Here is a 17,999-nt window from a genome sequence, read left to right as displayed (position 1 = left end):
GGTAGGAACTGCGATGGTATGGAATGGCAGGAGGATCCTGTACAGGATGGTCCAATCCACTGACATCGTATTTTGTATGGCTGGTGCTCTGCAAGTTGGTAAATGCACTCGAAACTTTTTTTGCTGTTGTCTTAGTAAAGTAAGCTGTAGTTGGGACCTGCTGGTATATGAAAGCCAGCAAAACAAATACATGTATTTAAAATACAATTTTCTTCACAAACTGTTAAAAGAAAAATGAAATAATCTTCTATTAAAGCATACAGTTACTGTTAAATTGTTAGCTGTTCAGAAAACTAAATTGAAATGGTATTTAAGCAGTATTTGGCTGAGCACGTGAATTATGTGAAGTGATACAGGGTCCCAGTAAAGACATGTATTTGTGTGTGGGGAAACAGGGACCATTTCCATATCAGCTATTTGTTCCAATCAAAGTTGAAGAAACTTTAAAAGTACTGAAGGAGGGGACAGTTATTTTCACTTTTCCAGCCTGTGGATTAAAAATGAAATACGGAGCCTTAAGCTCCTCTTCTTTTAGCCATGAAAATCTTGATGTCAGTGAATGGTATTCCTTGCCATCTTGTATTATTTCCTTCTTTCTAATAAATGTGGTTTAAATGCGCAGCCTGTATTCATAAATGCAGTTTTTGTTTACACATGGCATTAATGATATCGTAATTAATAGGGAGTTTTGAAATGCTTTTGATATATCAAACTACATTTGGACAGAGATCTAACAGACTTTAAAAGGAATGTAGATAAACAGAGCTATAAAATCACTGAATTGTTTGTGTGTTTCTGGTTAAGAAAGGAAATAACAAGTTTAGTGTAACTACTACGTATAATTGCTGATTGTCGTCTTTCAATTTGCTAAAACATGAGAAATATTTTTTTTCATTAGGAAGAACACTAAAAGTGCACCAGAAGGAAAAAAAAAAAACACACCAAAAAAACAAAACCAAAAACACCTCCATCTATGTGAAGGGGTCTTAATCTAATTCAGTTTACTTTTCATGCTCAAGGCTCTCTTTGGCTGCTAGCGATGCACTCTGTCCTGGCCATTTGTCAGTGGTGATCTAAAATATAAACTTCTTCCTTTCATGCATATACTGTTTACTGGAGGATTTGGTCTCCAAACAGTTGCAGATTTCTCTAACACAAAATCCAAGGTCAGCTGGTATTTGCTGAAGCTGGAAACCAGTGGTTCCTGCTGTTCTGGCTCACACAAAAGTTTCCATTCTATACCTCTGTTTTATAACTCTCAGTTTTTTCCAAACTCTTGGCTTTTGGACTGAATTTTTTTTCCAGCCTAACTGCTGCCAAAAGTGGATTTCGTTTTTGGAAAGCTTGAGCAAGGGCGGTTTGTCCATTTTGGAAAATGAGAGGAATACTCTTTATAAAAATACTGTGTTTTGGTTTGTTTTGTTGTTATTTTTTAAGTTAAAGTACATAGAAGTAGAAAGTTAAGATATTCTCAAAGACATGTTTAGGAGTTTGCTGAGGAAGAATTGGTTTCGATAATATTGAAATATGGTCCACTGAAAATCATATGCTTTGTGTTCCTAGTTTGTTTTTCTGTCTTGCGAAGCTAAAATGGTCCAACAAAGGGAGGATCTGCTAGGTAGGCAGTAATATATCATATTTAAGAAAATAGAAAGTAATAGTTGGGATTACAAAATGACAATAACTGTTGTTCCAACTCCTCATTTTTATTTACTTATACTCTTCTGTCCTAAAAATTGCTAACACTGAATGTATTGACTGACTCTTAAAAAAAAGTAGAGACCTTGTTCTGTAAAGAAACTACAGTTTAAAATGTTTGCTTCTATTTCTTTCTGATACTGGTTTTATGTAAAAGTTATGTTACTTTTATACTGTTATGAAAACTTTTTTTTTAAGAAGTGTCCTGTGATGCTCCCAAAGGTAGAAGCAGCCAAAGCTGATCGTGGCAGAGATAGATATCAGATTGCTGAACAAAAGGCTGCCTCGTTTTTCGGTGTAAAAAATTCATCCAAGCTAGGTATGTCAGCAAAGCTTAATTGATATAATGTGGACTCTCAGCAACACGATGTATGTTATGCCGTGGGAAGTTTGGTTTGCCCATATTGGAGGTCTTGCATTACATCACAGTATGCAGTGCTGAAACAAAAGTGAGATCACTCGGGTTCATGTCAATTTTTATGGAATCCCCCCGTATGCTTGTAGGAGATGTAGGAGGGCCTGAGCATATATGGTGATGAATATCTACTTGCATAAAAACTTCCAAACGTCATGTTTGCCAGGCACTCATGTTGAATTTTCCTGTTCTTTCCTTAGCTCTCCTGAATTTGAATTGAGTTGTGCCTCTATTTCTAAATACCAGAAAATGCACAAAGGTGCAAGACTGGCTGTGGTGGCTGTTATTTCATAGGCAGCTAACGTCTGGCCAGCTCTCGGTGGAGTAATTCCTTATATCCCTTTTTTCTCTGCTCAGTTCACCTGCCAAATCTTCATACTTCCATGAGAAAGATGATCTATTCATTAGTCATACATTACATACAGTAATAATTTCAATTTCAGAATGTGACAGCACTTTAAGGGGGGGGGGGGTAGTCATATCACAAAGCCTTAAGAAAACTGCAAAGCTTTAGTTGTTGTGCATGTAGTCTGAATGCATTATTCACCCTAAATACAGGCATGGGATTGCCACACAGGTGTTCTGTTAGTGCAGTGACAGTGTAACGTACCCATCCCGATACCATACTTCCATGGCTTTAAGAAGTTTTCAGCCTTGAGCTGAATATACAAGTTGATTTGAAGAAAAAAAAATTCAGGGCTGGGTCACTGGGAGAAGCTTTTGTTAGCTGCCTATTTAATTTTTTACACTTTGTGTGTGTGTGTAATAATTTAGTAATTCAGTAATACCATTAGTCATCATCTTGGCAGCATATAAAGAGTAATTGAGAACTTTGGAATGGAAAGTATGCTGTGTTGTGAATTTATATTGAAAATGGGACCTTTCTGCATTCATGCAGCTTCTTGACCTGACGTCAAAGTTACAGTAATTATATAATTACTTAGAAGATTTACTTTCTGCTGCTTTCATGCAGATACAACAATGACATGGAGCTATCCACTGCAGAACTGAACATACGTTTCTGTAAACTTCAAAATGTTAAGAAGCTTTTCAGAAAGAATGGTTATAACATGGCATATTGAAATAGATAAATATAACAACAAAAAAAGAGGAACTGAATATCTGTTAGAAGAATTTTCCCACTGGATTTGAGACAGAATAAAATGTTGTGTTCAGTCTCAAGCTTTGTAACTGATTTTTATTTAATATATATATATTAAAATGGTACATTGTTAACATTGGTCTATATTTTGAAGGAAGCACTATGAAATTAAACTCAGTTTAGAGTGAGTTTTTTAAGCCATTGCTGTAAATGACACCTAAATTTATAGTTGAAAGCCTAATTAAAATAATTTTACACTTTTAACATCTGGATGGTACCTTTAGAATTTAATCAGTTGCAACAGTTTCCTCTTACTCTGTTACTCTGTTATCAAATCTCATTAATTTTCCATTTCCCAGAATTTCTCCTCCTTCTGTGGTGGATGATCCAAGTAGTTGAATTTTCAGAATAAAAAGATAAAAAGATTTTTTTATCCCCAGGCTATAGCGGGCATTGCGCGGGAGCAGCGGAAGGTTATCAGCCATGAGGTTTTGTTTTGTTTTCTGAAATGGCAGAACGTTTATGCTAATACTACATTGATTTGTTTCTAAATTTCAGGGGAAGGTCTCATTTAGAGGTGGTGAGGCAGGGCAAGCGTGTGTTTCCTTCGTTCTGTGCGTGGTTTACACGGCACCCAAGGCCTGGAGGCCGGTGTTGGGGCTGTCTGTGGAGGCCGGTGTTGAGGCTGTCTGTCTGAGCCTGCTGTGCACCATGAGGCCAGGAGCTGGAAGCAGCAGCATGCTCCTGTCTAAAGACTCAAATGCAGCACTGAAAAGGCACTATTTGGTCTTCTCAGGGAAGAAAGCTCTTCAGGTAAACTCGAGGCAGACTGCTTGCAGAAACTGGGTAAAAATGTTTCTGTAACCAGAAAAAGAGGAGAGCACTTCTCACCGTGTTGGATCTCGTCTGCTTACCTGCAGGTTTATTTGGGGGTTTCAGCATCAGAGGCTTGATCCAGTGGGATACCAAGCAACTTCTGGAATTAATGCTATTTGTGCCATGTGAATTCACCTGACTTGTGCTTCATACTCTTGGTTGCCTTCATGGGTAAACATAACTTATGAAAGCGTGGATGAGAGAGATGAGCTGATTTCTGCTGATTTCATATCGTTTTCTATCCTTTTATTTCTGTACTTTCCTCCTTTGTTAAGGCACTGGATGCAGTCAGCTGTTCATGTCAGGTAGACTACCAGTGCTGCCTCAGACTTCCAGCACTGCAGTTGTCATACTTTCTCACTGGAGTTTTTTTTTGAAGTGATACAGAGGTATTTTGAAGTGATACAACCAGATTGCATGGTTCTAAAAACCACTGCCAGTCGGTCTGTCTTGTAAGCAGCAATTCCTCTTCAATTTTTGTGAATTTCAGTAATGCAGAGTGATTTTCCCAACTTTCTCTATATTTTTTTAAACCCTCTTATTTTAACCAAAAGGACTTGTTTTTTCATTTGCACATTTAAATGACTTACTCTATTACTAATTATTTTAATACCTACCCTCATGAAAAAAATCTACTGTTCTGAGTTTAGAGAGTCAATTACGGAACTGTTTGTACCTGTTTTACTGGGAAAACTGTAGTGTCTTCTGGAGCTCTAACTTTTCCAAATAAACGAAATCTGAGTGACATGAGTGCCTCAGGTGTGTTTAGCTGGAACATCAGTGTCAATGAAAACAAGCCAGAGTAGGGGAGGAAATGATTTTGTGAGATGGTGGCAGATTTCCCTCAGTGGTTTGTGACGGCCTACGGCGCACGGCATGGCCCGGCACCACAGTCGGATGCCGCCTCAAGCGGAGCTGTGCGCCCTCGCTCTGGGTGTGCTGTGAAAACTCCCTCTTTCCACCTGCGCTACCACAGCTGCTTTCTGTCAGCATTGGTTTTGTGGCATTGCACGCAGCTTGCCTAAAGGCTGGGCAAAGGGTTGGTGGGGAGGGCTCCATCGCAGGCAGCTCGACAGAGACAATGTGGCGTGCTGCAGTGGTACGGCTGGGGGAGGCAATCCCGCTCCAGGCTCTTTTCTGTGGGGACAAAAGGTGTCACAGCCCCTGCGTCAGTCAGTTTTGGCTGGGGGAGAGCCACAGTTGCTGGCTACACGGGCGGATTGTTGCTAGTTCATTGAAGGACCCACACATAGCTTGTGGCTGATCTTGTCCACTCCCATAGATAAGGTCAGGTAGAGATGGCCTCCAGAGGCCTCCAGCATCGCTGGCTGCCATTCTGTGGAACTTGGCTGTATGTACACTCTGTCTAGGGGGTGTTTGCTCATTACAGTAGCAAAGGTGGTCAATGCTAATGTGAAAAATCTTTTCTATAGTTTTTAAAGATGCCATATTCTATTTCTAATTTGCTGTAAATTAGTTTGTCTTAATCTCATTGTATTTTTTTTTTCAGTCCAAATATTATGGCCAGGCTTTATTGACAGAAGTTTACAAGCATCTGAATTTGAATGAATCGGACTACTTTGGAATTGAGTTCCAGAACATCCAGTCATATTGGGTATGTAATGTTTCCTGACAAATTCATTACAATAAAAAGTTTGAGGGGATGCAGTTGCTTAAGTGTCAAAAGTGCTGGAGTCTCCTGCAGGATTCTCTTTGATTTATTGTAAATCTACTTCACTCATCAGAACGGTGTCAACTAATAAAGTAGAGGGGGAGAATCAGATTCTGTATCTTGTTAAATCTCAAAAACATATAATGCAGTTATGTAGCTGCTGATGTTTCCACTTTCAGAAACATAAATAAAATCGTCCTTTCCTTTAAAAATTAGTAACTCAAAGCATAGTCTGCATAGCCCTTACAAAACCATATTAAATGTGTAGTTTTGGTGGTGGTGACATTCATATTCAGTTAATTCAGACTTCAGTCAATTTCTCTGAAGAGTCATTATGTACCTCTCTGCAATACATACAGGCCCCAGCAGCTGTATAGGCCTGCATTCACTTTTAATCATTGGTCTAGATAAATAATAAGATTCTGTAAGCATCCTAATTGATTATCCTTGCAAGGAGGGCAATGTAGCTTCTAAACTGAGTGGTGTTCTTAAAATGGGGCCTTTGTTCTCTTTCTTTATTATGTTTTCTACTTCTAGGTCTTACATGCAGAAAGTATGACTGAGATCATAGAGAATGCTAACAGCACTAATGCATGCTGCTTTTGAGCCAAGGGACTACAGCAAAGCTTGTTTAGTTTATTTTTCTTTTGCAAAGCTTCCAAAGTGTTTCTGGTAATAAGGTTCTTAAAATCCTCAGCTCTTGCAAGAGAAGTGACTGATAAGGACCTCACCTAGGCCATTGCTCTGTTACGGCTTTTTTAATGTCTTTTTGTTTGGAGGGGGGGGTTAAAAAAAATAAAAATAAAGACTTCAGTACTCAGAATACATCATAATAGTTTTATGGTTACTAGAATGAAAACAGTTTTTCTTTAAAAATCTGTGTGTTCAAGAGAGAACAAAATTGTGGCAAATGAATGAAGAGTAAAGATATTAAAGTATCATTTTATAGGAGAGGGATGGACAGAGCATGGAAAGGGAAAAACTCCGGCCTTGTCGCATCGCCCAGATCTTCTGTAATTCTGTACTTGGGCTTCTCTCTACTGTCATGTTTTGGCATGGTTTCTGTGCACCACCTCAGCATTGGTGATGTGCTTTTGCTGAAGTGACTCTTCATTCTCTGTCCAAATGAGCTTTAAGCATGGATCAGTGATTTTTGTACTGATAACATGATAAATGTCAATTCAAATGGAAAGTACTTTTTTTTTAAGGCAAAGGAATTGCTGCATTGCTACAGTGAGGAAAAAATGCATATATATTAAGTACTGCTTAAATTGAATTTACTTTTGATGTTTTCTTATTGTATTCAAATGAATGCCAGTTTGTAATTTTTTTCTTTAATTTCAGATTTGGCTGGAACCTATGAAACCTATTATTAAACAAGTACGGAGTAAGTAGTTTTAAAAAAGGAAGTTTTTCTTAATTTGCATCTACTTTATGTGGGCTGCTTTCATAATTACTACTTGATTTACTGGTTATTCTTCCCTGAAAATTGTATTTGGTAGGGATGATAATGGTTCCTGTTTGGGCATGCAAACCTGATGTTTTTAATATGTAGTATGTGGTGGGTGGAATGGAAAATTACTGAGCATATGATTCTTCCTCTGTGATAAATATCTAGATAGATCGGATCAGCTGATGTAAAGTTAGTGAAACATAACATTTGGTGTTTGTGAGCTTTTCTAAGTTGTGTTGTCTTACAATGGAGAAAAACAAGAAGGAATATTCTGGATTTTTAAATCCATTGTGAGCAAGGAGGTAACATCTACAGTCGTGATCCTGTCTGAGAGCTGATTAACTTTCACAAGGACTGCAAAAGCTGCAATTGCCTTCTCCATTGTTCTGCCTTGCCAGGCAAAATTCAGAGCTTGTTAATATTCAGTGAATTTCAACATGGTGGGTATTCCCCTTCTCATTGTCAGAAATTCTCTGAAGTCTCCTCAGGAACAGCTTCACTGAGAGAGCAGAGGTAGTGATCTCTAACTGTGTGCGTGGAGAATGCCACAGTGTGGCTGAGGCTGGAGGCACCTCTGGGTCCATCTCGTTCAACCCCTGCTCAGTGTTCATCCCCTCAGGGTCCATGGACGTACGAACGTCCAATTTGCTCAAGTGTTCCACGACCTGATCCCCTTCCACCAAGGGTACGCTTGCCTTGCTCCAGCCTTTCCCCCAGTCTGGGACCTGGGATTCTTGAAGGCCAGCCAGTCTTGCTGCTAAAGACTGAGGCAAAGCAGGCATTCAGCACCGTGGCCTTTTCACTATCCTGTTTAGCCAGGTCTTCTGTTTCATTCAGCAAAGGGCCAACATTTTCTCTGATCTTCACTTTGTCACTAATGTAGAAGTCCTTCTTACTGCCATTGACATCCCTGACCACTTCAAATCTCCATTTCCCATTTAAAAAAAAATGTTGCTGTGTCATCTTTTTATATACTCCATGCAGTCAGGCTGTTTGTTTGTTTGTTTGTTTTTCCATAGCTCCCTACTGGAAGGATTTATGTTTTAGTCAAAAGATCTGGTGGAACACAGGTCTGTGATACTGCTTGGTTACTGCTGGATTCTGCTTTCTATTATATAAATAGGGGAAAATCAGCCTTAGACAATAGGCCAATGGCCACAAGTTCACTCATAATACATATATTGTCCTAAAATGGTCTGAGACCATGGGGATATGCTAGAAATTATGGCTGCTCAGCTGTTTGGTGACCTGCCACCCAGGTTATGTTGCCAGTGACATTGAAAGTTGTCTTTAAAAAAAAATCTGTCGTCTTAAGCAGTAGAGTCTGTCACATGCTCACATTTTGAACCCAATTTTAAATTTGTATGGTTTTGGTAGCTCAGGAGAGAGCCCTTCTTCACTGCTAGTTGAATCCCCTCCTGGCTTTCTGCTGTTTTAAAAATTTAAATATGAATGTAGAGCACCTTGAAAATGTTTACAATTAAAAGGTTAATTCCAAAAATAGTGATTTAGGCTATTCCTTCATTGAATCCAGTAGCAGACATACAATGGCATTAGGAGCATCTTTGTAAAGAAGAGTTTAGACAGTACTGTTGAATAAAAAGCCTTCACAGTTTTGTTAAGGTTCTTGTTTGGTTGTTTTTTGTTTGTTTGGTTTGGTTTTAAGTTTAATAATTTTGGGATTAACTTTATAACTTTCTTTTTTAGCACAGCAGTATAAGAATGCTAGATGTTATCCTGGGCTTTTAAGTTAATACAGTTCAAAGATGGTAGTTTACAGAGCTGATGGAGATTGCTGTGTAATTGTATGCACGTAGTTCTGAATCTCAGATATGCCCTCAAAAATAAAAACATCTAGATGAACAAATTTACATTCAGACCGATCTTAGGTGATGACCTATTTTGAGATGTATGAAACTTTTCTTTGGTATGATGTGGATTTTATTTTTGATTAATTTCAGCAGGAACATACTCAGTTCTGTTACAGAACCATTCCGGTACATTGCGTGAAGTGCTTTGGTTTATGGTCTCACAGGGGCAGTTACGTGTGCCTCTGGGGGTTTGTATATCACAGGGACATCTCCACGGAGCCCATTTGTAATGCTGCAGGTACTGTGCTGCAAGTCAGACAATGACCAGTTTGAAAATAGAAAAGGATTTCCATGTTTTGATCCAAATTTAAATCACTATGTATGCATAATTTGCCGGGGATGGACAATTTACAGGGAAGGGGGTTTCAAATTTATGACACTGGGTTGCAGCAAGGATTCAGTTCACATGCCCGTGCCAAGAGGGAAAGAATGATTCTGTATGCGGCTTTTCAGTGCGGCGGTGTGTGGCTTCCAGGTGTGCTCAGCATCAGCTCAGTGTTGCTCCAGGGGAAATAACCTGGCAGTTTTCCACAACTCTAGTGTCTGAATGTAATATTTTTGAAAGGTTTCCTCCAGATGTTTGGGAATATTAAGGGGGTTCTTGAAGCAATGAATCATTCCTCTGAGCAGCAGGGGGGTAAAGGTTGTGAGCTGGAACCTTTTCTTGGCAGCACCGTGTGCCGGTGCCTCCCCATCCCTCCTCCCCGGGGGCTTTCTGGCACAGCTACTGCTCACAAGTGCATATCAGAAATGCCTCAAGTGCAGCCTAGATGGAAATGTCTTTCTGGGTTTTCCTTTGTGATGAGTGCAGATGCAAACGCCTGCTTTCCTCATGGGCACACAGTATGGAGATGACATTTGGGCACCATCTCTGAGGAGCTGCCGGTTTATAGAGTGTGGTGGTCACTGTACCCCAGGGTAATTTTTCCTGATTTTTTTTGTTTGTTTGTTTGCTTTTAGATTTGGCTTCTTACAGTACATTCTGCATCTTGGTAAAGACTGGTCCGGTGTTTCCTTGTACTATGCTAAAAGTCTTTTCCTAGTTATAATGAAAATAATTTGTAGAGAAAAGGCAAGAATAAAAACAAAAAGAAAAGTCGTGATACAAAGTGCCACAAAAGCAACTATGCAGTTTTATTATCATTTAACACATGTAGCATTCAGAAGGCTGTCAAAATTGCTCCTGCAACAGTATTTTCCAGTTGATTGGTGTGGTTAACATGCATGTCTGTTCTTAACTTCGTGGAGGTTTTCCAAAGACTAAGAACAATTTTGGGAAATTGAAGTAAAGTGGATTTGTTGTTTGTGGTGTTTTTTTTTGTTTTTCCTGGTTCATTAACACCATATATTTTCTGCATTTGATGTATCTCAAGAATTATAAAATTCTTGAAATAAGGTATTAGACTTTGCCAAATGTAAACCTTGTGTATAATTAACAAGTTTAATTTCCAGCCTCTGTTTCTAGATATCATGCGCTAATTAGGGATCAGTGGTTTAGTTTTTTCATTCACGAAACCTGTGGTAACTCAGGCCGAGCTGGCTGTGGTAGTCTGAAAGTTAGTTCTCCAAGGAAGGAAGCAAAATTCATTGTTCCTCTGCTAACAAATGAGAGGATGGACGTGTTAAAATCCTATGGAGAACCGTATACCTCCCTTCTTGGTGGCAACTGAGAACGCGAGAGCAGGAGAAAACCGATTTCTCTCAAGTTGTCAGGGGGATGAAGGCAGGAGGCCTGGAGAATTCCCTGAGAATTTCCTGGTCTTCGAATTTCTCGGGATTCGTTCCCCTGCAGTCTCGCTGGTACTGTCGTAGCAGCGCGCTTTGTGGCACAGATCTGTGTGTGAATGAGAAACGGGCTCGCCGTTACCTGGAGCAGCTGGCCCAGGGATAAAGCCCAGCATCAGGGACTGGGCCACGTCCCACAGTTCCTGGTGGGCTGGTGCAGGCAATCTGTTCACAGACGTCCTACTGTTCGGACTGACTGCAAAACACTAAACCCTTCCTGCCTTAAGAGCAGACAAACAAGCAGAACAGCAGCATCTGCTCAGGGCCCAGTGAATGGCTGGGGTACTGTCTAACAGTCCTCCAACAATACTGGCATGAGGCTGACACTGTTCATGGGGTCTGGTCGCAGTGGGGTTTTCTTGCCGCAAAGCACTTTGCGGAGCTGCTCTCCAGGGTGGCGGCTTGCCTTGCCTTGGGCTTGCTGATCCCATCCTGATGTTCCCTCCTGGGTCAGCGCAGGGTCCAGGTTATGATGTCTTATTCTGAGTAAAGAATAGCTGCTGCAGCTGAGAAGGGTAATTCCAGTTATCTCAGATTCTGTTTAGATTTAAACCTAAATTAGTTTTTTCTGTGTTGCCTAGCTTGATGAGTTCAATGGCAAAAAAGGGCTGAAGTGGGCCTTAACGGGCGTGCTGGCAGCGGGCTGCAAATGCCCGTTGGTCCCTGTGGGGAGCCTGCAGGGTCCAGCTGCCCTCCTGGGTTCCTCTCCTGGGCAGATCCTGGAGGCAGCCACAATGGGGGGAGCTGTGCAACGTGGCTGCTCCGTCCTCCCGTTCTGGGAATGTCCCGCAGGATCGTCTGCGATGCTTTTGAAAGCAGTCAAGTAGCTGTTCTGTAGTCCTCATGTTGCGCAAAATAATTTTACTTTGTTCGATGCCCTGGAAGTATTATAGATACATAGTTTTAAAAGGAGCCTTTTTGCTGTACCTGTATTGATATGGATTATCTACACCCCGTAGGACCACCGTAGCCAGCTGGCAAGCTGAAAGCTGGCTAGACTTCGTGTGTTGTGTTTCTGTGGATGTTGGAAAGCATAATATGCAGGTGCTTACAAAGATCAATTTTTTTTGGTGAAATGACTAACTTTTCTTATAGGACCAAAGACTACAATGCTTCGTCTAGCTGTAAAGTTTTTCCCACCAGACCCGGGTCAGTTGCAAGAGGAATATACGAGGTAAAGTATTTTCTGAAGAATTTGGTTTGCATTATCTTCTGGAATAAAAGGAAAGTAAGAATAGGAGGTCATTGCATCTGTTTCCAAGCAAGACTTACGCTGAAGATAAGTGAAAGAGCACTTTTAAATAGTGTCACATTTTTAATGTGTTGGCAGAGAATGTTACCAGAAAAAACATTTTTCAAAACAGAAAACAGTACACGTTAGGTCTTGCCAAACATCACAGTATCAAAAGAGACGGGGTACAGGGGAAACACGTGTAAACAGAACCTATATAAAATAATCAGTACATATTTTAATAAATGATTTATGCTTTAAGCTGCAGAAGTCCAAGTTTTAAGTACACTGCAACTAGCAAAGACACTTTACTGTTCAGATTTATCACTGGTGCTTATAATGGGTTACTTTTGCCAGTTGCTAACTTTGGGTGAACCTTTGGTAAATTAAGCAGACCCAACTACTCAACAGCACCAGTGAATGTGGTTTGAAATCTGTGCTTGTTAAAAGGACTTTTTTTTTTTAATGTTTAGAGAGCTTCTTTAATGCTTTTTCCAGATTTACTATGTTTATTTGGAATTCTTTTTATAGATTCATAAAGGTTCCTTATTGTCATCCTTCAGATATACTTAAGAGCAAACAAGGATGATAACTCCCGTGATGCGATTGCCTCTTGTAATGATTGATATTACCTAAGTATTTCCTTTACTCCCGATTTTCTTAATTACCGTTACTTGTAGGAATTTCCTTAAGAATATACCTTTTTGGAGCAGGAACTGTGTTTTTCTCTACTTAGTATTTATTGTGGAATTATGGTCTGTGTTTAGAGCAACAAGGTATTTCATAATGCTGTTAAGGATATGGACTCTTTATGGTAGCTGTATTGAAGAAGTCAATATCGCACAGTCAGATACACAGAATGCAGAGTGTATGTTATAGGATAGTCTTTAGTAGCTTCTTACACTACTTAAAAAAAAAAAAGCCTTCAAAATGTATACATTTTATTATCTTTTTGCCTTGAGAATCTAATGCATAATTATTTTAAAATTAATTTTCATTTAAAAAAATCTTTTGTTCTCTTTCAGAGATTTTAAATATTTGTAAAGTCTTTAAAATTATTTTTAATAGTTGAATAGTTCGTTAAAGAATATTGATCAGTCTATTAGTTTAGGTCTATAATAATAAGATATTGCTTATTTACTGCTGCCTATTTACGCACTTTCTTCCAAGTAAAAAGAAAAGCACAAAAGACTTGTCAACATTATATTCATAAAACAAAAAAAAAATACTGGTTGAGGTTCTAAGTTTGTCCTTATCACTGCACTTTTGATCCTGTCATGTTCTTCTTCTTTCCCTGCATTTTTTCAAATAAACCTATTCCTCTTTAACCAGTGTTTTGGAAAATACTTTGATAAATTATCATAGTGCATAAGAAAAGTCAGTGTAATTTCTTACTGTCTTTATAGACTGCTGACATTATTGTCCTGGAAATGCAATCACCAAGTAAATGAATTATGAGCAAAAAATATTTTTCCTAACAAGACACTAGGATCAGTAATGTTCTCTCAGCTCCATTCTAATAAATAAAATCAAGTGAAGTCTTCCTTAAGTTTCTTTCCAGCTAAAAATTACAGCTGCTGTTACTTCATAACTCAAGCTGGTTAAAGAGTGTGGTTTTCCTTCTGCTTCCTTGTTCCAGTGTGTTCACTTACGCTGATAAATTGCACTGCGCAGCTGGATTAGTCATGGGTTTAGTTTTATTTGGATGTTCTTGATAGCAAGGCTTCCGTTTTATGTTGTTTTTGGAGAGCAGGAGAATTAGGAGATGCTCGGTTTTTTTTTGTTTTTTTTTTTTTTCTTTTTAAATACTGTTCAGTTGTTTTAAAATTCTTTCCCATGTCAAGGTTGTACTTCTTATTCTCTCTTTTCAGGTATCTGTTTGCATTGCAAATCAAGAGGGACTTGGCAGAAGAACGACTAACCTGCAGTGACAATACGGCAGCTCTTCTCATCTCTCATCTTTTGCAATGTTAGTATCGCCACTGTGGTGGCATCAGCTGATGTTGCTATTGCTACGTTGAATTTAAGAGCATACAGAAGTTTTTGCCCGCATTCTGATAACTAGGAGGGTTTTGTCTCGCAGTGTTTCTTTTCCATACATGCAGTAAACCTGCTTGTTTTGAACAGTGGGATTACAGTCAGGGCTAGCTAGTTCCTGGTGTTGTGGGGAGCAGCTGCTATTTATGTACAAGATAACTTTGGCTCTGAGGAGATTGTACAAAACCAAAACCCCTGCGTGTTGTCTTGCTCTGGCTCTGCAAATGGGGTCACTGTCAGACAGCTGTGCTTCCTTAAGTTAGTTTCTAAATTTTCTAGTGGCTGGAAGGTGATGAACATACAGAGATTGGGCTGACGTTTCAGAAATAAAACTAGAAATGTGAGAGAACAAGTTCAACACTAGAGTTGTCAGCAGCTTTTTTCTTTGGAGGGAGTGGAAGTGGAAATTGGAAGCAATTGATTTGGGAGCTCTCCATGTTTCTGCTTACTCAGTCTGTAAGCAGCTAAAGAGCTAAAAATGTGTCCTTTAAGTCAAGCAGGTTGAAAGACTGATTGGTTTCGAGACCAAATGAGTTCAGCTTAGCCTGCCCTTTCAAGCAGCAGCCAAACCTGTAATATGAGCTGCAGAAATGGGGTTTTGTGCCTCCTTGCTTACTGGACACAAAAGCTTTTAAATTACACTTTTTCATATGTGTACTACTAAGTAGTTATTAGTTCTCTACTCCTAATTAGTTTATTAAAACATAACTATAATAATATTAGTTATCTTTTGGAAGACCAAAACTGTATTATGTATGTGGTTAGTGAGTTGCACAATTAAAATTTGCTAATGATTTGTCAAAACTTTGCAAATGTTTTAGGAACAATTCCAGGACAGCATGGAGCTGTTGAGCAAATCTCAGTGTCCGGCCTTGCTTATCTTGTTCTTACCCTACTAGAAAAGTAGAAACAAGAAGGAATATGATTATTTTTAACATAAAATTATTTTACAGAAGTACCTTTCGTTTTTGTTGTTGTTGTTTCGTATGCTGGGTTGATTTTAAACAGGATATTGCCATGTTCTGTTAAAGAACAGCTGTGTTGGATGAGATTATTAGTTCATGTAGTCCACTCTCCTTTTTCTGACAGTAGTTAATAGCAGATGCTCTGGGGAAGATGTGAGAAACATAACAAGCATCTGGTGATACTTCCATTACTGCATCCATCCAACATTCTTTGCATGTGACCTTTCAAAGTCAGATCGACTCCTTATCTCTTTGTTTCCCTTGCCGAACTTTGCTTCATTGTATTTCTCAAATTAGTTTTTGAATTTGCTTATATTTTTGGCACCCTCCCATGAAAATGAGCTTCCCAGCTTAATTTTTCAGGTTGCACAGGAAAACATTTTCTTTTTTTCTTTCTTTATTTTTTACTTTTCCAGCAATTATGAATTTACCAAATGAAATTAAAATGCAAAATTTTATGAAATTTATTCATATATATATATATTTTTTTTTTCATTCAAATTGTAGTTTTATATACATCTGCTGTAAGTTCTGTGTGCCTAATGCTATTCTTTTCCAAGCAAATGACTTCTGGTCTCTTTCATGTTTTATTAGATGGAAGCTGTTCCATACTTTTAAATCTTTTTTTTTTTTTCTGCAAATCTCTTCCTAAATCTATAGTGTCATTTCTGAAAAGTGTGGATATGTGAAGAGGAGGCCAAAAATCCAGATGCAGGCACTATATGAGTTTATAGGGACACACAAGACTTCTTTTCTTCTTGCTGTGTATTTAATTTTGGACCATTCCTAAAATTTAATTTGCTGTCTTACCAAGTAGGATTATCCATAACTATTGTTATGTATATTTAAAATAAATAAATAAATAAATATGCAGGTGTGGTGTGAGGCATTTGCAAAGAAGGCATGTTTAGACAACTGAGTTTTTCTGAGAGTCCCACATCTCCGACTTTAAACAAGTCTGTTTTTCAAGTAATGTTCAAGTGCTGCTGTAACCTCCGGGAAGTCTGCTTGGGGTAGATGTGTGCGTTTTGTAAAGTGAAGCTGGATACAAAGTGTAATGAACAAACTGGAAATGCTGAAAGGAAAATATAGTCCAGCTCTTGGGGTCTCCCCCAGGTCCTTATGAAGTGTTTTCTGTCCTTGTTCCTTTTCCATTGCTTCTTTGTATTTTAACATTGTTTTATTTTCTGTAATAGCTGAAATAGGGGATTTCGATGAATCAGAGGATCGGGAACACCTGAAAACAAACCAGTATTTGCCAAACCAGGAAAGAATCCAAGGGAAGATCTTGGAGTTCCACAGGAAGCACGTGTAAGTGAGGGGGACCAGGGCCATGGAGCTGGGGAGCTGGCAGACTGGCTTGCTGGAGGTTGAGTACTCTGTGTGATAGGATGGCATTAAAATGCACGTGCTGAACACCAGTTATATCTAATTAGAAAGGATGGATGTAGCAATAGTTACTATTGATACTTTTTTAATGAGAAGTTTTAACATGTTTTAGTCTGTTTTGTGTGTGAATATAGCGATGCAGCTATTTAAACTGGGAGAACAAGACAGTTTGTCTGAGGGCAATCTAGAGGTTTGTGTGTGCTGACTTTCCCATACACATGTGGTTTAAATTAAAGGCGTATGGCAAAAGGAAAGCCACAATGAGAGCGTTATTTAAACGTCTACACTTTTCCAAATCCAGTGGACGTTTGGTAGTGTAGTGGGCATTTATAAGAGGACAAGTGATAGCAAAAGTGAATGTTTGTTTTTCGTTACACAAGTTAAATGTGTATTAATTGTAGTATGGCTATGAGAGTGGGAAAGATGGGAGAAGAGGCCATAGTTGTTGGGCAATAGCTTTTCTCAAGTAATATTACAGTGTACTTTTAATAAAACAGCAAAGAAACCTATCATGAGCTTGTAATAATGGTTTGTAATTCTTCAGAATTTCAGGTTTGCAAAGGTTAAGTTTAACTTGTCAAGTACGTGTGTCTTGCTTTTGTCTAAATAATTAGAAATAGATTACGTTGTACTCTTTAAAGCATGAAGAAAATGGAGAAGGATAGAGGAGGTAGGGGAGGAATAACTTTCATCAGAATTTATGCAATACCTAATTCTATAGTCAAAGTATTTTTGACATAATTAAAGTTTATTAGGGACGAAGGAGCTATTCACTACAAATATAAAATTAATTTGAAGACAGTCAGGAAGTGCAAAAATGAGTGCTTTATTATTAGAAATGTCCACTTCTCCCACATCGCATGCGTACAATACAGGTAGGTCATACGTCTTCAGTCTTGTTTAGCGGGTCTTAAAATGTGAAGATATGCTTAGTCAAATATTTTGAGAAGTAAAAAGATTTGGAGTATAAGGGAGACATGGTGCTGGTGAAAGAAAAGTCCACCAGTGAAGAGGTTCCATTGTAACCAAAACAGTACTCAGAAAATCAGTGTTTGCACTTCATGACCTAGATTTGCTACAGCTATGTTCTTTTTAATCTTTTTAAGCATGCAATGCTAACATTGATAAGAAATTTCAGACTATTACCTGTCGTGACTGGTCTTCTAACCTCACTCATGCAGTTCTCAGAGTTGACAGGGTAAATACTGAGATGTTTAATAAAATGGTGATAGAAGCTTGATTTCACCTGATAGGTCTGTCTTTTCTGTAATTTTTGAGATCTTGTGTATTAGGATTTAGCAATTTGAAGTGCTTTTATAAGGTGTGAATATCAACACATGCGATTTAATGCTCGTGGCTATGCATCATAATCCAAATACATTATTAGAAACTTGAATTTTCCTTTCACTCTGCTTAGGTAAACTTAGGGATTGTTGCTGACAGACTTTCTTTTAAGACAGAACAAGGCGGTTTTTCAGGGCAGCACCTGTATTTAAGGTTAAGAT

General features: G+C 38.6%; 1 protein-coding gene across 8 annotated transcripts in view; it reads left to right on the top strand.

Moving 5' to 3' along the window:
• FARP2 (FERM, ARH/RhoGEF and pleckstrin domain protein 2) overlaps nt 1-17,999 on the top strand; it is a 79,990-nt gene that overhangs the window by 16,794 nt on the left and 45,197 nt on the right. For all 8 annotated transcript variants that reach the window (XR_013955136.1, XR_013955137.1, XM_080604972.1 and 5 more), the window contains 5 exons: nt 5,602-5,706; nt 7,108-7,150; nt 11,968-12,046; nt 13,975-14,072; nt 16,302-16,416. Coding sequence is in view for 6 of the 8 variants with exons in the window: in XM_080604972.1 (XP_080461098.1) it covers nt 5,602-5,706; nt 7,108-7,150; nt 11,968-12,046; nt 13,975-14,072; nt 16,302-16,416 (440 nt within the window). In the remaining 2 variants the exon portion in view is untranslated. The remainder of the gene's footprint in view (nt 1-5,601; nt 5,707-7,107; nt 7,151-11,967; nt 12,047-13,974; nt 14,073-16,301; nt 16,417-17,999) is intronic.

This window comes from Anser brachyrhynchus (assembly GCF_964034855.1).
Source record: "Anser brachyrhynchus genome assembly, chromosome: 9".
In the NCBI taxonomy this organism is placed as follows: Eukaryota; Metazoa; Chordata; class Aves; order Anseriformes; family Anatidae; genus Anser; species Anser brachyrhynchus.
The sequence above is the reverse complement of the archived record's forward strand: the minus strand, read 5'-3'. Positions and strand labels throughout refer to the sequence as shown.